Below are 21,026 nucleotides of genomic sequence, written 5' to 3'. Positions count from 1 at the left end.
TTGAAAGTTGGAATTTTTTTGCTATGGGCCCATTTGGATCCTTGGAATTGAATTTATTCTAATAATTACAATTTAGACATAGATTAATTAAGCTAATATAGTTGTAGATGGAATATATTTGTATATTTATTGTTAGGCATACAAGGAACATACTTATATGTTGTATTTCTATTGTAGGAAGTGAGTTAAAGAGTGTGCTAGAAGTTAAAGAGTAGAATTATAGGATAGTAATCTGTAGAATCCATTTCCATATTCCAACCAATGAATTTGAGATAGGCTTATTTGTGATCTTGAAAAAGTTATGGAATGTCAAATTCTAAGTCAAATAGCCTAATTCATTAAGTAAATTTTAATTCCTCCAAAATAAAGGGTTCCAAACGGCCCCAATGGGATTTTCAGGGCTGTTACACAAGGCACTAGATTTCTCTGGTGGTGTCACCGGAATTTCCGGTGGTCACTGCAAAGCTACATGCTATATTTGGATGTTAGGACTATATATACCACATAGTCATCCATTTCAAGTGTGTTAGAGTTTGCTAAAATTGTTATTGAGTTGAGGCTCACATCAAGTGCTCTAGCTACCAAAAGTGCTCAAAGAAATATTAGATGAAAAGTGTAGTGTTTTTGCGAAGTGCTTACACTAGTTAGATTGTCGCATTAATGCTCTAGGCTTAAACTTAGTGTTTAATGAGATTTGCGTATCTTAGTGCTTACGGATTATCACCGAATGATCCATTTTTGCTCCTTTTTCCTTCACCTAATCATACTTTTTCCTTCACCTAATCATACGATGAGTTGTGCAGTGGCCAAGTTACTAGTAGCACCTGATGATCCGGCGTTATGCATGCATCATCTCATATTCTGATATGATCAAATTTGAAATAATAGCTCATGTAAGTTATGTGTTGATCTGCACTCAAAGTAATTTTAATTTTTAAAAAATTCTGTGTTTGAAAGTTTTTATATTAACCTAAAAACTTCAAGTAATTTTAACTTCTAAAAATTCTTTATTTGATTTTTTTTAACATGGAAGATGATCTCCATTACTCCATACCTGACCTACAAACTTGGCAAAAGTTACGTACAAATAGTATAGTACAAAGTCAAAGATGTCAAACTTTGTCACCGGACTATATGCTCTTTTTTTTTTTTTGAGCTTCGACTCCTAGTGTATAAGTTATAGTATCTGTACTCAACACAACACAACACACACATCACAAAACACGCACACACCTAGAAACTACAACCTATACACCTCAAACGTTCTTTTAGAGATTACCGAAGCTCCACAAGCCTCATTGACGACGGACACGTCGTAGTTCCATTGTAGCACCACATGATTGTCCAGAACCTAGGCACTTGCCACCCGAGCTAGGCTCAATCCGCCACTATATGCTATTTGGTTGATATACATGTGATCATTAGTAGCTACGATTCAGAGAAAGAAAACGACAACTCAGATAGAAAAACCTTGTCACAATGGTTAGCAGGCCTTATTTGATATTTGATACACATATATTCGTCTCAATCCACATGTGTTAAAGTAGATTAAAGTAAAATTAAACTAAATTTCATTCCACTCTACTCCAATGCACATGAATTGAGCTAGATACACATGCATCCAAACAAGACCTTAAGTGGTTATTCATGCAAATCAAACTTTCCTATAGTTAGCTAGATTTATAAAAAATATTAGCAACACCTATATCTCTAGATAATGTTCTTATGAAAATATACCCTTCAATTAATCTATGTACTTATTATCCATTATAAATTATAAATATTAATAATTTATCATATATATTTAATCAAAGTTAAAAATATGAGAATAACTCTCTTTGCAGGACAAAGGGAGTTCATGACAAAACTGTTTATCTGTAACCTTCCCTCAACGATCTACAGCAAATGATTTGACCCTAAGCAAATGATTACAGTTGACTCCATCAATATGAAGATCTAGTCGGGTTTAAAGGTCTTCCAGTCGCGTATGCACGTCATGGCAGTTGGAACTTTCGACTCTGCCGACATGTGGCCATCTAATACTTAACTTCACACAAAAACTGGATAGTTACAGCATTGTACGCAAAGATACCACCACAATTTGGCACGGTACATTAAGGTTGGTACACCCATCCATACTGATTTTACAACCTCACATGTAACCAGAGATGTAATATTATTATGCAACCAATCTAAACACTGACTTGCTAGCCTAAACCATGAAGGCATAGACCATTCTCAAGCCGGGCTGGAAAAAAAATCTATGCTCAACAACTCATCTCACTTCTCCCAAAAAAGTATCTCAAGAGAACACACTGCTTCATGATTATCCTGTCAAGAAAGGTGATTTCTCATATGTGAACATCTTCATCAGAAAAGATAATTCAATGTAATTTGTTCTCTGCTTACCATCCTGTTCAAAATTGGCTTAAGCTCAGAATGTTGGGCTGCCAGCAGGCGGAACATCAACAACTTTGCCTACAGCTACCGTCTTTCCTGTAACCATATAACAAGGTAAGAACGAGACGATAAGTTACTTCACACAAGAAAAAGTGACCTCGACAAACATTTAAATACAGATAGGAAAGGCATCATAATCCTTATATCCTTAATATGTTTAAGTACATAAAGTATAGAATCAAGAAGTATAAGAAATGAAATTTCTGATTACCACAAAAAAATACTACCTCCATTCCAAATTATAAAATGTCTTGGCTTTTTTAGATATGTAGCTTTTGCTATGCACTTGCATGTACATTATATCTAGATACATAGTAAAAGTAATTGTATCTAAAAAAGCCAAAACTTCCCAATAATTTTGAACGGAGGGAGTAACAAACAAAAGGGAAAACATAGGATCTCATATGTTACATCATAGATGATCTTCTCTGCATGAACATGGAATGAAAATATGCTTCCAAGCATGAAGCTTTACCTTCAGTTCTAAGTGTAAACCTTCCAAGCTGAGGGAAATCAGAGAACTTCTCTATGCATATCAAGTTATTCACCTAATAAATATGAAAACACATTACAATCAGCAGAGCCTGAAATTCACAGTCAGAACTCATAACAGGAAAGCTTTTTAGATGATCTATGAGAATACCTGAATGCGGCAAACAACAATTGCACCATTCTTCACGAAAAGAGGCTTCCTCTTTGGCTTTTTCTTCTTTGGATCTGCTTCTTTCTTTTTCTTCATGTCAATTTCCTCTATGAGCTCGACAATTTCACTCTCTTCAACAACAGAGTGGATATGCAACACAGCTTTGTAGCCAGCAGTGAAAATAGCCTAGCACATTCACAAACCATAATGGGAAATAGTGTTCTGATCAATCATCATTGGCAGAAGAAAAAACAGATATATAATATCCTCGACCTTAGCAAGGTATGGTGAAAAACAGTTCAAATTTAACTCCAAAAATGTACCTTATGGGCTACAGACCCAATCTAGGTCAAATTTCATATATTATATTTTGTTTCAAAGTTGAAACATTTTTTAAATTGCTGCAAGATTACAAGTGGAATCTAGTTCTTTTGTAATATTATTCAAGAAGCATGATTACTCACATTGTCAAGTAACTCGAGAATCTGTAACTGAGCGATGAATTCACTAACTGCACCAACAGGATTAGCTGCATGGATAGAAACCATTATTAGATGAAAACATGGCAACAAGGTCTAAAATGATATAAAGTAAAATAAATCATACATATTTGTAATTTCGCATGTTGTACATAATGCATGAAGCATCACAACATTCCTGAACAATTGCACACATAACAGAAAAGAAAAGGCCCTCAAGCAAACACTAAATTCTTGCCCAGCACAGCCCACAAGACATTACTCCCTCTATCCCATGTCATGGGTGCTTTTCTAGGTACATAGCTTTTGCTATACATCGTCATATACACAATGTCTAGATACATAGTAAAAACTATGTATCTAGAAAACCAAAACAACCTATATTTTGGACTGGAGGAAATAGTTTAGAAGAATACAGAACTCATCCTGTGCAGCCAGTTGACCAGTTCATTATCATAGTACAACTCATTCTCACCCTTCAGTTCAGATTGGCAGGGGGGAACTAAGCTTGCAGTGACTTATAGGTGTTTGATTTGAGGAATAAGTTAGTCCATCATCTACTCACTCAGTTTTTGTTTGGTTCGTGGAATGGAATGGGTTCATCCATCGTCACCTCATTCCTAACAAGCTAATAATTAGTACTAGTATGAGGAATGAAGTCATTCCACCAAATTTGAGGAATGAACTCATGATGCATCATCTAGGATGGAGTGATTTCTCAAACCAAACATTAATTAATGCATATACATGTCTAGTCACAGAATGTTACCATACTACCTGAATATAAACTTACCTACACTTGAAAGTACAAAACCAGCCATTACATCCTCCTCTTCAATTCCGGACAATTTGACACGAACATTCTCAGCAGGTCCAGCACGACGTACTTTGCTCTCATCCAAGTTCAAACCAATGACTTTCACATGGGACTGTTACAGCAAGAGTATTGTAAAACTGAATTGGCTCAAGGAGATAAGTGTCAAGTATATTACAGTAGAAGAAATGGGAAAGAATACCTTATTTGGCATAACCAACAAACTGTCACCCTCTCTGATAGTGCCAGACTCTATTTTGCCCATTACAACAGTGCCCATATCCTTAAATTTATCAATAATCGGCATCCTGCATTTGTTATAAATAAATATAAATATAAAGATGATACATTTAGCACAAGATCAAGATAAGTAGTTTTCAACATGAGATTACACAACCAAAAATACGCAAAGATGTTGCATTAATTATTCATGAAAAGGGACATCCAAATTCTAACATTTACATAAAGCCACAAAAAATGATCACATGACTAATACAAAACTGTTTTTCGGCGAATAATGTGAAAATAATATCAATAGATTTGCCATGAAAAGTGGTTCCACAGCAAATACTTTCAAATGATTACCAAGTTACATATTAGACATTGTATGTCCAAAGCATTATATACTCTCTGAGTGCAGTATATGGAGTACAAGATAAGAAAAACTATCTAACCTTACTGGACCTTTGGGGTCGCGTAAAGGAACTTCAATACGGTCCAGAACTTCAAAAAGACAAGGGCCATCCCACCAACTACAAATGCTTTTATCCATCCTGGTCTTCATATTGGTTCCCACAAGACCGGATATTGGCAAGAATTGCACATCTGACAAAAGGGTCATATATTGATGATGATATAATGGAACAAAGCAATTAATAAATAATGAAGCTGCTATGGCCTCTGATTGAGTTTAGCAAAGCCAACAGTGCAATTAGCTCTAGTTGTTGAAACATGAGGCAAAGAGACATCAGTTGAGGAAATTTCAATACAGAGGCACAATTTGAAAGCATGAAAACTAGAACTTCAGTCAGTAGAAATAAATAGCAATGATGAATCTCAAGCTTGAAAAGAAGTGCTCACAATAATGCATACTTTTAGGCAAAAAAGAAGTGGAATAATAATTACCTTTCTTAACATTGTACCCTGAAGATTTAAGGAATGGGACCATTTTTGCTTCAATCTCATCATACCTGAAAAAGGATAACAAATTTGATTATTTTCCTCCAGTTGTACAAGTTACACCATAAAAAAGATAAGTAGATGTTTTATCCGGTATACCTTTCCTTAGACCATTTAACAGTAGGTTCGTCCATCTTATTTATTACAACTACCAGCTTAGCAACACCCAAAGTTTTTGCAAGTAGTACATGTTCACGGGTCTGTCCTCCTCTTTCATAACCTGTTTCGAATTCACCTTTTCGAGCAGATATGACCTAAAATGGAAATTATATAAACAAAACTGATGGCTAAGTTAGAACGTTCAACAAACAATGACTTGAGTCCTACCAGAACACCAATGTCAGCTTGAGATGCACCACTTATCATATTTGGAACATAACTTTTGTGACCCTGCAAAACCAAATCATTTGATTAAACAAGCACCATATAGGAAACAGGCATTAAGTTCAATCAATCAACAGTTCCTGTAAACAATGATGGAAAAGTATCAAGGGTAGTGGCCATCTAACAAGGATTCAACAGTGTATATGGAACAGCATATGTGCGCAAGATTCCTGAACACAGTAAAAGGTGGCAAGTACAATAAACATGTTGAGCGCTTACATGTCTACCCAACAAGTGAGATAGAAATATGGAATGAATTAGCAGTGCTACCAAATTAATGAATTATTAAAATTTATTAATTACTCAGACTACTGACAAAAAACCTGTACTAATCAATGGCATTAATCTGGAAAAAAAGTTAGGAGATGACATAACACACTTTGAAAGTACACCAAAATTACTAGGCCTCATGTTGTATATATGAAATTATTTGTCTTGTATATATGCTAGGTTAGCAGAGCCTCTTGTCAGAGAGCCAAGCACACACACGGCACACCAATGCTTGTACTAGTAGGTCATGCCCTAAAAGATTTGGAACTCCCCTCTTAAGACAGCCCAAGGAGATATCTTCTCCCCTGAGTTCCTGTGGTTAAATTTTTTTAAATTATTTTGTAGGGACAAAAGGGTATCACAGAAGCTAAAAGGCAAGTTTTATAGGACGGCAATTAGACCTGCCATGTTGTATGGTGCAGAATGTTGGCCTACGAAAAGACGACATGCTCAACAAATAAGTGTCGCGGAAATGCGTATGTTGCGTTGGATTTGCGGTCATACAAGAAGGGATCGAGTTCGGAACGATGATATACGTGATAGATTAGGGGTCGCACCAATTGAAGAAAAGATTGTCCAACACCGGTTGAGATGGTTTGGACATGTCCAACGGAGACCTCCAGAGGCACCGGTGCGTAGTGGAATCCTAAGCCAGGATAATAACGTGAAGAGAGGCAGAGGAAGACCAAAGTTGACTTGGGTAGAGGCAATAAAAAGAGACTTGAAAGGATGGAATATACCCAAAAGACTTAGCCTTAGATAGGGGTGTATGGAAAACAGCTATTCACGTGCCTGAACCTTGATGGCTTCTGCTGGGTTTCAACTCTAGCCTACCCCAACTTGTTTGGGACTTAAAGGCTTTGTTGTTGTTTTTGTTTGTTTCTCAGAAGTATACATTAGTATATTACGTCATAACATGGTAGTCCACAACATGGTCTCCCTGGAATGGTGACACAGGTTTCCTGTGCTAACACGTGACAGAGAAGTCAATCCTACTTTAATAACAGATGGCTTTATGTCTACAGTCCTGAAGGCAAAATTATAGAAGAGAGAACAAAATATTGACCTTAAAAGCCAACTATATATTTTTTCCAGTTGCTCCAGTCATTAACCACAATCAGCCAGATGGATTCAGTAGCAACATTAGAATTATAACCAATGTTTTTGAGGCGTCGCCTAGGCGACAAGGCGTGGCAGAGGTGCTGGGCGTCGGGGGCGCCACAACCTGCAATGGTATGGCGTCCGCCTAATCTCAGCTTGAAAATTTCAGCAACTTAATTGCATTCCAAACTCCTAATATGTGCTGTACTTTTCATCCAGTTGATTGGTGGCGTTCTTATGGTGGCCGAGCCATTGAACTACAAAGACTTGTTAAGCGTATAGTTAGTCTTTGTGCTTCATCATCTGGTTGTGAGAGATGCTGGAGTACCTTCAATTTTGTGAGTATCCTTGTGATTAACAATTTCTATTTAGATGCATACAATTTGATTTTTTGTTTTGCTTCCCATCTGATTTTTTTGTTTGTAGATGCATACAAAGAAAAGGAATAGGCTGCTGCACAAGAGATTGAATGATATTGTTTTTGTTTCATACAATCGGAAGATGAGAACAAGGTTTCAGCTTATGCGTGAGAAGGCAGGCAAGAAATATGACCCTTTGGTCATTGAGGAGTTTGATTGGGACAATGAATGGGCTGATTCATTGCATGTGCCCATTCCGGGTACTCGAGGGTCTGATGCTGTCAATGAGCTCACATGGCAGCATGTTGATGAAGCCACCGGTGCATCACAAGCGCTGCAGGGTCGTAATCTTCCTAGGAGAGCTACTGCTACTCAATATTATAGTCGTTCAAGAAATGTTCTTGTTCCTGCTACTGCTACTGAAGATGGAGAAGAGGAAGATGAAGTTGAAGACCCACATGATGATGCGGAAGTGAGCGAGTGTGAAGAAGATGGCAATGTTCTTGCTACTGAAGAAGACAAGGCTGCTGATCCTGATGAGTTTGATGATGGATTTTGAGTGCAAAAACAGAGATTTGCAGTCCTGCTGATGAATTCTTTTGTGTCTTGCACCCTTGCTGTACTTTTGGTGTAGTTGACTTAATTAGTATGCTTTAGAGTTCAGTTCTTCATTAAAAGTTTGTGGACTATTTGAGACAGACTATGATGTCATTTGTCATGCTCATGCATGCACTAATGCTTGCTAATTTGTTATCTTGCCTCTTGTGTATTGTTTCCTATTTAATTCTCAGCAACTGATAATGTGTTTGATTGCTGAATTCTTTAATTGTCATGCAGTTTCCTTCAAGGGGTTGGATGCTACATGGGAGAAGAGCTTTTGGAAAGGAAAGAAAGGAACATGGGCTCTAGAATTGGCAACAAACGAGGTATGCATGTGCTGCACTAGTATATAAAATTCTAGCTTACAACGCCTTACAATATGCGTATGGCGTCGCCTAGGCGTCCGCCACAAACGCCTAGGCGTTGTGAAGGGGGTCGGGCGCCGCGCCTTGCCGCGGCGCCTCAAAAACATTGATTATAACAGTTCGCATAATAGATCCAGTCACCTGGAAGGCAGGAAGTAACTTGTGGCCAAACAGATGCGAATAGAGCACATACAAAGACATATAATAAAATAATAAACTACAATTAAAGTACATGGAGCGCAGACTTGCATTAGTAACATATGTAACATAGTGAGAACAAATACCGGTGCATCCAAGATAGTGAATCTTGTGTGTTCTGTCTCAAAGTGGGCTCTACCAACTTCAACAGTCTTTCCCTGAACACATGAAAAGAATATACAAAAGAATCATAAGCATGAACAAAACAACAAAGAGAACCACTAGGCAAGAGATTTTATCTGCGTTCGGACTATAATTTTGAAAAGCGCATCAGGTTACACCAATCGAATTAGATAAATTACAGTAAAACAAATGTTCTTCAACAAAGGGCACGCTTCATCAATACCAAAGGAAAAATGATACCTTAACCCTTTCTTCCTCATTTGTGTCCATGATGTAAGCCATGTACCTGCAAGTATTTTGATTAGAAATTAAAATCATTAACAGTGTACTGGATGGATGAGACAAAATTTTGCAACAGACGAATAAGAGCATCTGGATTGTTTATGGGGTTTTTCTCTGTTACGTTTTACTTTCTGAATGATGCGTACTGAACTTTGTAATTTCGTAATGAAATTCGGTTGTTACCGGTGTGGAAAAAAATGTAGAAAGGAAAAACAAAAACTGCAGACAAAGGCTACATGAAATGATATAAGGGAACAAACAAATCAACAATCCTGAATTAAGATTACCATTAAGTTCATTCCCTGAAATCCTTATAATATCAGTCACGCATATGGTTGAAGAATACGGTGGTCTAGATTATACCATACAAACAAGTGCATCTGATGTTTAACGTAACAGCAGTTATACAATTTCACACACGGTGCTCTAGTTTCTTTACGAAGAACAAGGAGGTTAAGATAATAAATAGTGATAAACCAAAAACTCTCTAGTTTCCTATGCTCTCAGTTTACCAGAACTACACAGTATTACCATGCTTCCCTTGTCTAGCAATTGTAGATATTCAAAGCATATCTCATCAGTACATGCATTTTTATCGAATTTTTTCATTCATTCATAGGAAGTGTTTGTCCCCAGTAGACAGCATTGTCAAATAATCTTTACCTGCTCCTTTATAAGTCAAATAGGGAATGTTTTCCACGCTATAAAAAGTAAATAGCCACACTTATAGCGAAGGCAAGAATATGCAATAGTTATTTACAATTCAATGCAACAATAAGTATATGTAGGTTCATTCTAAGGACATTTTCATATATAACTGTTCACACTAAGTATATGTAGGTTCATTCTAAGGACATTTTCATATATAACTGTTCACACTACACAAGATAATTAAAAAAACGTGAGAAGAAAAAGAGGAACCTAGGAAAAAATCAGTACAGTAGCATGCTTGTAATGAAACAGAAGCAGACACAAAAAGTAGCATCTATTTTATCAGCAATATAAACATGTCTCCTGATTTCAAAATGCATCATGGTTAAAAGTCAAATACTCAATTTTGCAAATAGCCACACGAGCCTCAAGACTTATTTGCAACAAAAATGAACTACTCACCAGCTTTCTCGGCTTTTATCCTTTGCTTCCTTCTCATATTTCTGGATGGTCCTATCATCAACTTGACCACTCAAAAACAATATTTGTCCTCCAGTAGTTGATTTTCCAGCATCTGGATCCATGCAACAATGAAGTTAATATTAACACATTTATTTATGACCTTTAACAAATGGAAGCAGCCATGAAATAAACCACAACTATTGTGATTCTTAAATATGCCAGTCAAGAACAATAAGCAGACAATAGAAAAATATAATTGGAGCAAGACAGAAGAAGCTAAAAGCAAAGAATTCTAAGCAGATATATCAACTACTGATACTTGGAAAAGCCAATCAGTGTAAAAAAAAACTCAGCCAACTTGCTCAGAACCCTTTCCAGTTTCAATAGAGTTAGAGCTCTACGAAACAGGGCCATAATGATCAGAAAGAGAAGCAAAAGCTTCCATCTTGAAGCATTCAAGGCTGAGGGAAGAGGAAATATGTCATGGCAGAAGGGAAGTACAAGCTGGAAACATGAGCCATAAAGTGGACTGTTGAGTTATTACTGATTACTGTAGTTCAGCTGCTGCAAATCAATTAAAGCGACCTTTTACTCTAATACCCTTTATAAACACTTCAGTTCAAACTTTTCAGCAGTAGGTGACGTACAAGGATACAAAAGACACTAGGCGTTCTCTAGGCGGTGACTCTGCGTAGCGTTTAGGAGAAAGGATACTAGACCACTGGAAATTTACTAATTCATGATGACCTCTTGACATTTAGCTAATGGCGAGCCCTGCTGGCAGTGCGCACTATGAAAATTGCACGTTCCCATTAAACATCAGAAGATTTATTTAGGGCTTAAAGGAATAGGCACAAGCAAAAAAGAAAACTAGCATAAAACTCCAATAAGAAATTCAAATGTTTCCTACAGTGAATCAACTGATCAAGAATTAAAAAGTATGTCATATATTGAACAACAAAAAACACATAGATAGAAAACAGATTTTTAAAATTGTAAACTAGAGTCAAAACAATCAATGAACTGATTTTTCCATGTAAACATAGATTCAATGTCATCTTGTTATTTTGATGGATTCAGATTAAGTTGATTGTACTACAATCTTTTGGCCTGTAACTAATGAGAGTTTGCAAGGAAAATATTTTAAGAATCCAGATGAAAATATCAATTACATGGAAAATAGAGATCTTTGTCTTTCAATCTCCACTGACCATGGAAGCATTAAATATGATAAAATGGCCCCATCTCAGTTTCAAAGTATCAAGATATTTACATCCAATTATGAACCACCAAAGAACAGCTAAATTCTCGCACGAACCAAATTTTTCCACCATTTAATAGTTAACCCCATTACACTATCATACATCAGACACAGACAACAATTACACAGGATCACATCAATCAATTACGTATTCTGTAAGCACCAACCTAGCTAACAATAAAATTGAACTTACCAACATGGCCAATGAAAACCACATTCAAGTGTCTTTTTGTTTGATCTACATCGTCTTCAACCACATGAGCATCTTCTTGAGTAGCAACTGCACCGATAGAAAAGTAGGGTCGTGTAAGAGTCTGTATAACAAGAAGAAAAAACTACAGGCCCAAGCAGTATCCATTATTTTGGAATTATAATAATAAAATGACTCAGTTTCTGTGCAGCACCATGAAGCAATAGTTCAAACCATCATTCAGATGAAAATACCGAAACATCAAAATACAACAAAACCTGGGCCCAGATCAACAGCCTCTCTAGGAAATTTCCTTGAAGCTCAATGGAAGAAGTACATTAATAATCAAAATTGAAAATCAGCTTGTCAATAAAAAGTTAATATTATTTCCATGGGGAAAATTAAGGTTGTAATTTACCAAATTTGCATGAAATGGTGGGCAAGGTACAAAATTAGCAAAGGGTTTTCAATGACAATGATAGGACTAAAAAACATAAACAAGGATGTATTTAATACACACCATTTATTTTAAGCTCCAAGGATTGAAGAGATGATTGAATTTCCTTGACACCTGAAAATACATGTCCAGGTTAGCACATAGCAACAATTTCATTATGCATGTCACTTTCCATCAAAAAAGGAGAACTATAAAGGCAGATCCGAATAGTTGGCCTCATTAAGTGAAAAGGCATTTCAGTCATTTCTCTAAAACAACGATCCATGACCAGAGGGATGTTAGTCGCTGAATTCTCACTCTTGGAAGTAGCAGAATTCTTACTCTCATCGAGAGAGGATGACACTAGGAGTTGGGACAATTTTCTGGTTTATTTCTCAATGCCATACCAACCCGAGGGGTTGGGGATACATATTTATAGGCTGCTAGCCAGCCAAACATATGCCAAGATGCTAGTCTAAGATGCTGTCTTAGATGCTAAGATGTTGTCCTCTAGATGCTAGTCTAAGATGTTGTCCTAGATGCTGTCCTCTAGTCTAAGATGTTGTCCTATGCTGTCCTAAAAACACAAAGACCACAACAGCCAGACTTATCCATCATTCTCCCCCTAAGTCTTGTGCGTCGTCTTGTGGGAAAGTTGAACCATCCCAGTCCTAGGGCAGAGCTCAAGGAACTTGATCCTCCCAAGGGGCTTGGTGAGCAGGTCCGCAAGCCGGTCCTTGGTGTTGATGTAGCTCGCCTTGATACTCCCTTCCTCAAGACAGCCTCGGATGAAGTGGTACCTCACCCGGATATGCTTGCTGCGTTCATGGAAGACGGGGTTCTTTGCCAGGGCCAGAGCGGACTTGCTGTCCACCCTGAGCTCCACCGCTCTAGTGTCTCTGCCGAGGAGATTACCAAGCAGTCGAGCGAGCCAGAGCGCCCGAGTCGAAGCGGTGGAGGCCGCTATGTACTCGGCCTCGCAGCTGGACAGGGCCTCCACCTGCTGCTTGACCGACTGCCAGCTAACGAGGCACTTGCCGAGGAAGAAGAGGATCCCGCTCGTGCTCTTGCTGGTGTCGATGTCGCCGGCGTGGTCGCTATCGCTGTACCCGACGAAGTGTGCCGCCCCAGGGCACCTAGGGTAGTAGAGGCCGTGGTCGAGAGTCCCCGCAACGTAGCGGATGATCCTCTTCACAGCCTGCTGGTGCTCCGTTGTCGGTCGCTGCATGAACCGACTAATGTAGCCGACGGAGAATGCTAGGTCCGGTTGTGTGTGGGCGAGGTAGCGAAGGCTCCCCACAAGACGCCGGTACTGCGTAGCGTCCACCTCCTCCGTCGTGCTGTCGCGGCTCAGCTTCAGCCTCTCCTCCATCGGAGTGGGAGCTGGGTTGCAGTCGGTGAGCCCAGCTAGCTCAACGACGCGCTTGGCGTAGGCGGTCTGTCGAAGCGTGATCCCGGAGTCATCCTGGTGCACCTCGATTCCCAGGTAGAAGGAGAGAGGCCCCAGGTCACTCATCTGGAAGGTGGCCTTCATCTCTTCTTTGAATGCCGCCACCTCCGCATCCTTGGTGCCGGTGATCACCAAGTCGTCGACGTAGACACCCACCAGCAGAGCATTACCTCCACTGCCCCGTCGGTAGATGGCCGCCTCGTGCGGGCTTTGCTCGAAGCCCATCCCCTTTAGCGTGGAATCCAACTTGGCATTCCACGCCCTCGGTGCCTGCCGCAAGCCATAGAGGGCCTTGCGCAGGTGGAGCACCTTGCCCTCCTTGCCGGGGATCGCAAATCCCGGCGGCTGGTGCACGTAGACCTCCTCCTTCAAGTCACCGTTAAGGAACGCTGACTTTACGTCCATGTGATGAACACGCCAGCCCTCCTAGGCAGCTAGCGCAAGGAGGAGTCGCACGGACTCCATCCGTGCCACGGGAGCAAAGGCGTCATCGAAGTCGACCCCCTCCTCTGCACGAAACCTCGTGCCACCAAGCGAGCCTTGTGCTTGACGATGGCACCGGCTTCATCCCTCTTCAGCTTGTACACCCACTTAAGGGTGATCGCGCGGTGACCACGAGGAAGGTCAGCAAGCTCCTAGGTGCGGTTCTTCTCAACCGCATCCATCTCCAACTGCATCGCGGCGCACCATGCCGCGTGTCCCTCGGCCTCTGCAAACGACCGAGGCTCGCCGTCGTCACACGCAAGGTGCAACTGCGCCTCCAGGTCGTGAGGCACCGGTCCCGGCACCGGCTGGTCGCCGAGAAGGTTCTCCATCGTACGGTACCGCAACGGCTCACCGTCGTGGTACGCGTCGACGCGCTCCTCGTCGTGAGAGAGCGGAGTAGCGAGCTCAACCAGGCCATGCTCGACACGAGCTGGTGGTGGAGTAGGCGTGCCCGGAGTGGTGCCTGTCGGTGCTGGAGTGCGTGGCGTTGCCGGCTGTGGTGGAGCCGGCGAAGAACTCATCGCAGCCGAGGTCCTAGCTGGAGAGCGTGGTGCTGTCGGAGTAGCAGGCGCCGGGGTCGGTGGAGGCTCGGGGACTGGGGTAGACGCGCTCGCCGAAGAAGAGCCGCCTACTCCCCCAGCTCCCTCGAAGTGGACGTACTCGACAGTGAAGTCGTCGTACGTCGGAGCCGAGCCGTCGTCCACCGCCTTGTCCCACGCCCATCCTCGCCCTTCGTCGAACACAACGTCGCGCGCCGTGCGCACACGCTATCTTCGGGTCGAGGATGCGGTAGGCCTTCGAGCCCTCCGCGTAGCCAATGAACACTCCCGGAGTGCTCCTGTCGTCGAGCTTGCTGATGTGGCCAAGCTCCTTGGCGAACGCGAGGCAACCAAAGACCCGCAAGTGGGAGACCGCCGGCTTGCGCCCATGCCAAGCCTCGTACGGCGTCCTGCCGTCGAGCGCCTTGGTAGGCGAGCGGTTGAGGATGTAGACAGCCGTCACCACCGCCTCTCCCTAGAAGACAGCCGGCATCCCCCTCTGCTTGAGGAGGGCCCGAGCCATCCCCACAACTGTCTGGTTGCGCCGCTCGACGACGTCGTTCTGCTGCGGGCTGTACGACGCAGAGTAGTGGCACTGAATGCCCTCGTCAGCGCAGTACGACGCGAATTCAGCCGCCGTGAATTCGCCGCCGTTGTCGGTGTGCAGCACGCGCAGCTTGCGGCCACACTCCGCCTTCGCAGCAGCCTGCGTGCGCCTGATGGCGTCTGCAGCCTCTCCCTTGCTGTCGAGGACCATCACCCACATGTAGCGGGAGAGGTCGTCGACGAGCAGCAGGAAGTAGCGTCGTCCTCCCGGTGTGGCCGGTGTCACTCGGGCCACACAAGTCCCCGTGCACAAGCTCGAGCCTCTCCTTGGCTCGAAAGCTAACCCGCTGTGGAAAGGGGAGTCGCCTCTGCTTCAACACGCAGACGTCGCAGAGCTGCTCCACATGGTCGAGGCACGGCAGGCCTCGCACCATCTCCGTGGCACTGAGCCGCTTCAGGGCCTCAAAGTGAAGGTGCCCGAAACGCTCGTGCCACTACCACGCCTCGTCGTCCCGACGAGCAGTGAGATAGAGGGGTTGTGCCACCTGCACGTTAAGAACGTAGAGTCGATTTGCGCTTCTGGATACCTTGGCAAGAAGGCGACGACGACGATCCCAAATCCTCATGACTCCGTCCTCAACCACCACGCGCGAACCGTTCTCATCCAGCTGCCCCAAGCTGATGATGGAGTTCCTCAACGCGGGGATGTAGTAGACTCCGGTGAGCAGCCTGTGCTCACCAGACACGGTGGTGAAGATGACGGAGCCGACGCCCTTGATCTCTACGCCGGAGGCATCCCCAAACTTGACGGAGCCTCGGACACTAGAGTCAAGCTCGGTGAAGAACTCCCGTCGACCAGTCATGTGATGGGTGGCGCCAGTGTCGAGGCACCACCCGTCAGTCTTGTCGTTGCCGGAGCTGTTGCCGAGGAGTGCATGTGCTTTTGGCTCGTCGAGGTGGAGGAGAGCCGCTGTAGCCGGTGCCGTTGGAGGTAGCTCAATGCTTGCATGTGCCATGAACAGAGCCGGCTCCTCCTCCGCCGCCTGTGCGACGTGGGCCTGGCCGCGTCGTGGCTGTCGGCAATCCTTGGCCCAATGGCCGAGCTGGCCGCAGTTGCGGCAGGCGTCGTCTCGTGCCGGCTTGTGCCTACCGGCGGCGCCGCCCGATGCGCCTCCGCGGGCATCACCCTCGGCACGTCCTCGCGCCCCGGCCTGGGCGTCTCTGCGCGCCTTGCGTGGCTTGCCACGCTTGCGTCTGCCTATCGCGGAAGAAGGCTCCCCCTTCTTCCGGTCACCTTGGCTGGCAAGCCACTGCTCTCGAGTGAGAAGGAGCTTCCCGCCAGTGGTGATGGGCCTCGAGAGAGACTGTGGCTCATCGCTGTCGACGACCTTGAGGCGACCTATCGCCTCCTCGATCAACATCGTGGAGAGATCCAGTAGGGACTCGATTGAGCGAGCCATCTGCTTGTACTTCTCGGGGACGCAACGAAAGAGCTTTTCAACAGCTCTCTCCTCGCCTTAGGTGTCATCGCCGAACTGCACCATCTTCTGCAACAGTGTTGAGACAGAGAGCAAAGTCATCAACGTCCTCACCTGGCTTGAAGGCCAGGTTCTCCCACTCCTTGCGAAGTGCCTGCAGTGTGGACTTGCGGGCGCGGTCGCTGCCGATGCGTGCCGCAGCGATGGCGTCCCAAGCCTCCTTGGCAGTCCGCTTGTTGGCAAGCGAGAACTGCATCTCAGGCGGGACTGCAGCGATGAGGGCATCCAGCGCCCGTCGATCTAGATCGTAGTCGACGTCGCTGTATCGGACTGCCTCCCACATGTGCCGCACCTGGAGCTTTACCCTCATCACCGCAGCCCACTCGACGTAGTTGGTCTTGGTGAGGGTAGGCCACCCACCGCCGGGACCAACGTCCCTGACAACAGCCTGGAGCCCGTGATAACCACGGTACCGATCCGGGGAGAGAGAGCCACGCTGCCTGTGAAGGCCGCGCTCTCCATCGACCTGTCGGTACCGATCCGGGGAGAGAGAGCCACACTGCCTGTGAAGGCCACGCTCTCCATCGACCCGTCCGCCACCGTTGCCGTGCGCGCCTCCTCCAGGAGCGCCGCCAGCGCGTCCGCGCCTGTCTGGGCTGCCGCCACGCTCGTGGGCGTGCGCGGCTGCCCACTGCGCCGCCCGCGCTCACGCTGCCTCCCTCTCTAGCAGCTCGAGGTCCGCGTCGGCGGTGTCGTCAGCGGAAATGGAGCTGCTGATGCTGCCGCGTAGAGCCTCGACCTCCGCTGCCGCCGCACGCGCTGCATTCGCCGCCTCCGCTCTGGCTACTGCCAGCTCCGCCGCTGCCAGCCTCGACGCCCTTGCTGCCGCCGCAGCGGTCTCTGCCGCCGCTCGCTCGCGTTCCTCTGCCGCGGCAAGTTCGGCCTCCTGCCGACGCCGCGTGCTCGAGGCGACCGAGCGCTGAGACTGCCCTGCGGACATGACGCGCTACCGGGGGGCTGCTGCGTGGGGAGAGGGCTGCTTCAGACAAACTGCGGGGAAGGAGTGAGCAGGAGCGGCCGGAGCTACTGCTCGCAGCTGGGGCTATTGTGTGGCTGGGAGAGGAGATGAGCAGGAGATGCTCAGGCTACAGAATAGTACGGCTCTGATACCACTTGTTAGTCGTTAAATTCTCACTCTTAGAAGTAGCAGAATTCTTACTCTCATCGAGAGAGGATGACACCAGGAGTTGGGACAATTTTCTGGTTTATTTCTCAATGCCATACCAACCCGAGGGGTTAGGGACATATTTATAGGCTGCTAGCCAGCCAAGCATATGCCAAGATGCTAGTCTAAGATGCTGTCCTCTAGATGCTAGTCTAAGATGCTGTCCTAGATGTTGTCCTCTAGTCTAAGATGTTGTCATATGCTGTCCTAAAAACACAGACCACTACAGCCCCACAATCAATGAGAAAGAAAGTTAACACAGGCATAAACAGCTTGCCATCTTGCAAGCCCAGGCCAGAACAATAAGACGTTCAACATAGTCAGTTGGTCACACTGTCAGATTCATTAGGTTAAAGAATCACAATTTGCCCAAGATTGGAGATCTTTATTTTATATATATATATATATATATATATATATATTGTGTGAGTCATTTCTTCAGAAAGGAGAAAATGACTCATGGGCGAATGCAAAGAAGCAATTAAACTGACCAGGATCCCCTAAATTATATTGTAGGAACAAAAAGCATGCAAAGGGGAGTGAGCCTCCTATGTCAGGTTCCAAATTTATCCCATGCATAAGAAACCGTTTTGTATGGTCAGAACAAAGGACCACCCCATGTTTTCTTGCGGGAAAAATGGAAAAAAGGAACTTAAGAATATGTTGTGCTGTCAGCGCAAGATTTTATAAATGGAACATGGCCACCTATTAGGGTTTCTAAAGAGATCCGAAAATTTCTATGCAAGCCAACAAAAAAAGGCAGAGAACTACCCTGTGGGAGCGCTACAAAAATGTTGAGGAACAGAATGCCAACTCTCTTCTTGTTTTGTGCAAGCAAACATAGAATCAGTGGATAAGTCTTATCCATGGTTCTAAACAGCCTAACTAAACCTATGTTTACTCTCGAATAAACCTGAAACAGAACCCTAGCGTCTTGTTTAGGACCTGAGCATCCAATAAAACTCTGGACATGTCTAGGCGGTGTGTGTAGGCATGGGGCAGTGCTTAAGCGGTGCAAAAACGCGAAAAAGCGGCGGCCTGGCTGGTTTGGTGGGCTATGTGTGACCGTGCCGGCTGGTGGGCAAGGAAAAAAGCACACAGAAGAGCCAGTGAAAAGGGAAACAGGACGTGCGGGGATCAAAATTGCAAGTCCCTTCACCACTTCTTTGCAAGTTTGCAAGAATTGGAATCAAAATTGCCTGAATGTGTTACAATTTCTTCTGACATTCAAGTTGGGCATCTAATCTGAGCCATATGTGTTGCCAGAAAAATAAAATAAAATTAAAATATATAAAAAAGCACAAAAACTCGCGTTTAACCTACGTTTAGTCGCCTAGCTTCTTTTATAACCTTGATCTTATCGAACATTGAGTTGGACTAGGAGGAATAGTTTTTTACATGTTTGTCTATGACAGGCATGTTGCATAAGAGGATTAGCACATGAGCATCCAGACATGAAGCAGATCAGTGGAGCTGCACTTTCATTTGCCGGGTTCTAGCTGTGGCTGCATGAGGATGAGAGGTACAAGGGTCTTGGAGGAGCATGTGGCAGTCTACATGAACCACAAGGTGCACACACATGGGTAAAGGAGCATCTATTGCATCTCAGACATAAGAATTTCGAACCATATTTGTCACAAGTTCCCTCACTTGCTCTAATGAAAAATCCCACTCAAGGGATTTTTCATTCATGAAAATCAGCAGTGCCCTAAAAGTTGGTCACTGATGTGCTTAGGAGCTAGGCAACACCCTTCCCCTTTGCGCTTACATAACCTTCATCAGCCACTTTTTTGGAAATTGCACATGCATCGCTTTAAATGTTGTCTGATCAAGCACATTTATTTGGATGCATGGTTTAATTGTTGTCTGATCAAGCACACGGCAACAACAAAAGACCAGCCAAAGAAAACATTTTCAAGGACGGCTCATTTAATCACAATTACAAACCGACAAAAGAAACAGAAGCACAAACTGCTACGGTACAAGCTATAGGCCTATGGATGGTCGTCAACTTACTCATAGAGGGACACAGAACCACAAGCATATCATGCAAAAACAACGGACACTCAAGAATCTTGACTCACACCTGGCTACAGTAGCTGGATTAAACCAGGTAAATCTAGCAGTTGAATTTCGCTTCCAACAAATTATACACCCAATCGAACTAGCAGAGATCCCTGACACAACATAATCTCCATCGTCCTAATCTGTTTCCCGCCGCAGCAAACCAGCAACCCCTATAAAACGAGACCATGACCCTCATAAACCTTACCCTACGCGTAATCGAGCGTGCTAGCACTACTGATCGGCGCCTAATAGGCTTAGATCTAAGCAAATAAGCTGTATAACAACAGCACGAGCAAAAGATAGGTAGGCAGGGCCGAGAAGGGAACCTTCTGCCGCGACCGCGGCCGAGGGCGAGGGCGCGTGCGGGGCATCAGCGCCGGCATCCGCCGCAGCCACCTCCGCGGGGGCAGCGCCAGATTCGACGGACATGGGCTCCGCGTCGTCGCGAGCCCAATCATCGACGGTGGCGTCCTCCGATGGCGGGACGGCGTGCGTCGGGGCCTCGGTGTGCGCGTCGTGCTCCATCCCGCGATGCGAGGGCGAGACACTGCTGGGCTGGGCGCCGGCGGTGGAGAGACACTGCTGGGCTGGGCGCCGGCGGTCTAGGGTTTTTTTTTTGTGTTCGGCGGATTTGCTTGGATTGTGAGGGGGGTGGGCGGTGGCTGATGCCTGATGAGAAGGGTGCCGTGACCCGCGGCTGCCGTCCTGCGCGCGTGCTGCCTGCGTGCTTTTAGGGCGTGTTTGGATGAAGACCTGGCCTGGGGGCACCCGCCCAGGCAGGTCGATCCAGCCCCAGGCGCTGGAAATCGACGGCCTGAGTGAGGTGCCTGGGCCAGGCAAGATTCCTAGTCTTCAAAGCAAACAAGCCTTTAGGACGTGATGGGTTGCCTGGCTCACGCCGTCCGCCGTCCGAAGACCATCCGGTACGGTCATGTTTGGTTTCTTGCTCGCACTTTTCGTCTGCATTCTTTCGTTCAT

At 44.7% G+C, this 21,026-nt stretch overlaps 2 protein-coding genes across 2 annotated transcripts; one reads left to right on the top strand and one right to left on the bottom strand.

Annotated features, from left to right (window-relative positions):
• Window positions 1-2,029: 2,029 nt before the first annotated feature.
• Window positions 2,030-20,759, bottom strand: LOC136496962 (uncharacterized). Its single transcript, XM_066492741.1, has 17 exons — window positions 20,375-20,759; window positions 12,342-12,392; window positions 11,825-11,911; window positions 10,371-10,482; window positions 9,216-9,261; window positions 8,939-9,010; window positions 5,903-5,965; window positions 5,675-5,829; window positions 5,522-5,586; window positions 5,071-5,221; window positions 4,599-4,704; window positions 4,376-4,511; window positions 3,568-3,632; window positions 3,104-3,289; window positions 2,936-3,008; window positions 2,410-2,496; window positions 2,030-2,331 (listed from the first exon to the last, which is right to left on the bottom strand). Exons 1-16 carry the CDS (start codon window positions 20,571-20,573, stop codon window positions 2,435-2,437), a joined length of 1,629 nt encoding a protein of 542 aa, XP_066348838.1. The 5' UTR covers window positions 20,574-20,759; the 3' UTR covers window positions 2,030-2,331; window positions 2,410-2,434.
• On the top strand, window positions 6,702-8,932 carry LOC136498241 (uncharacterized). The gene is made up of 4 exons (XM_066494188.1): window positions 6,702-6,705; window positions 7,325-7,462; window positions 7,550-7,668; window positions 7,757-8,932. The coding sequence occupies exons 1-4, from the start codon at window positions 6,702-6,704 to the stop codon at window positions 8,246-8,248; spliced, it is 753 nt and encodes a 250-aa protein (XP_066350285.1). The 3' UTR covers window positions 8,249-8,932.
• Window positions 20,760-21,026: the final 267 nt, after the last annotated feature.

The sequence above is a fragment of the Miscanthus floridulus genome, chromosome 12 (genome assembly GCF_019320115.1).
Source record: "Miscanthus floridulus cultivar M001 chromosome 12, ASM1932011v1, whole genome shotgun sequence".
Lineage (NCBI taxonomy): Eukaryota > Viridiplantae > Streptophyta > Magnoliopsida > Poales > Poaceae > Miscanthus > Miscanthus floridulus.
The sequence above is the reverse complement of the archived record's forward strand: the minus strand, read 5'-3'. Positions and strand labels throughout refer to the sequence as shown.

What these genes read in the sequence shown, in the direction of transcription:
- LOC136496962 (XM_066492741.1), bottom strand. Translation starts at nt 20,573, where the DNA reads ATGGAGCACGACGCGCACACCGAGGCCCCGACGCACGCCGTCCCGCCA. An exon ending in TCACTATCTTGGATGCACCG is followed by an intron (nt 5,966 to 8,938) that starts GTATTTGTTCTC and finishes TTGGTTTTGCAG; the next exon opens with GGTCACAAAAGTTATGTTCC. An exon ending in AAGCTGACATTGGTGTTCTG is followed by an intron (nt 5,830 to 5,902) that starts GTAGGACTCAAG and finishes TTTCCATTTTAG; the next exon opens with GTCATATCTGCTCGAAAAGG.
- LOC136498241 (XM_066494188.1), top strand. An exon ending in GGGCGCCACAACCTGCAATG is followed by an intron (nt 7,463 to 7,549) that starts GTATGGCGTCCG and finishes CTTTTCATCCAG; the next exon opens with TTGATTGGTGGCGTTCTTAT. An exon ending in GCTGGAGTACCTTCAATTTT is followed by an intron (nt 7,669 to 7,756) that starts GTGAGTATCCTT and finishes TTTTGTTTGTAG; the next exon opens with ATGCATACAAAGAAAAGGAA.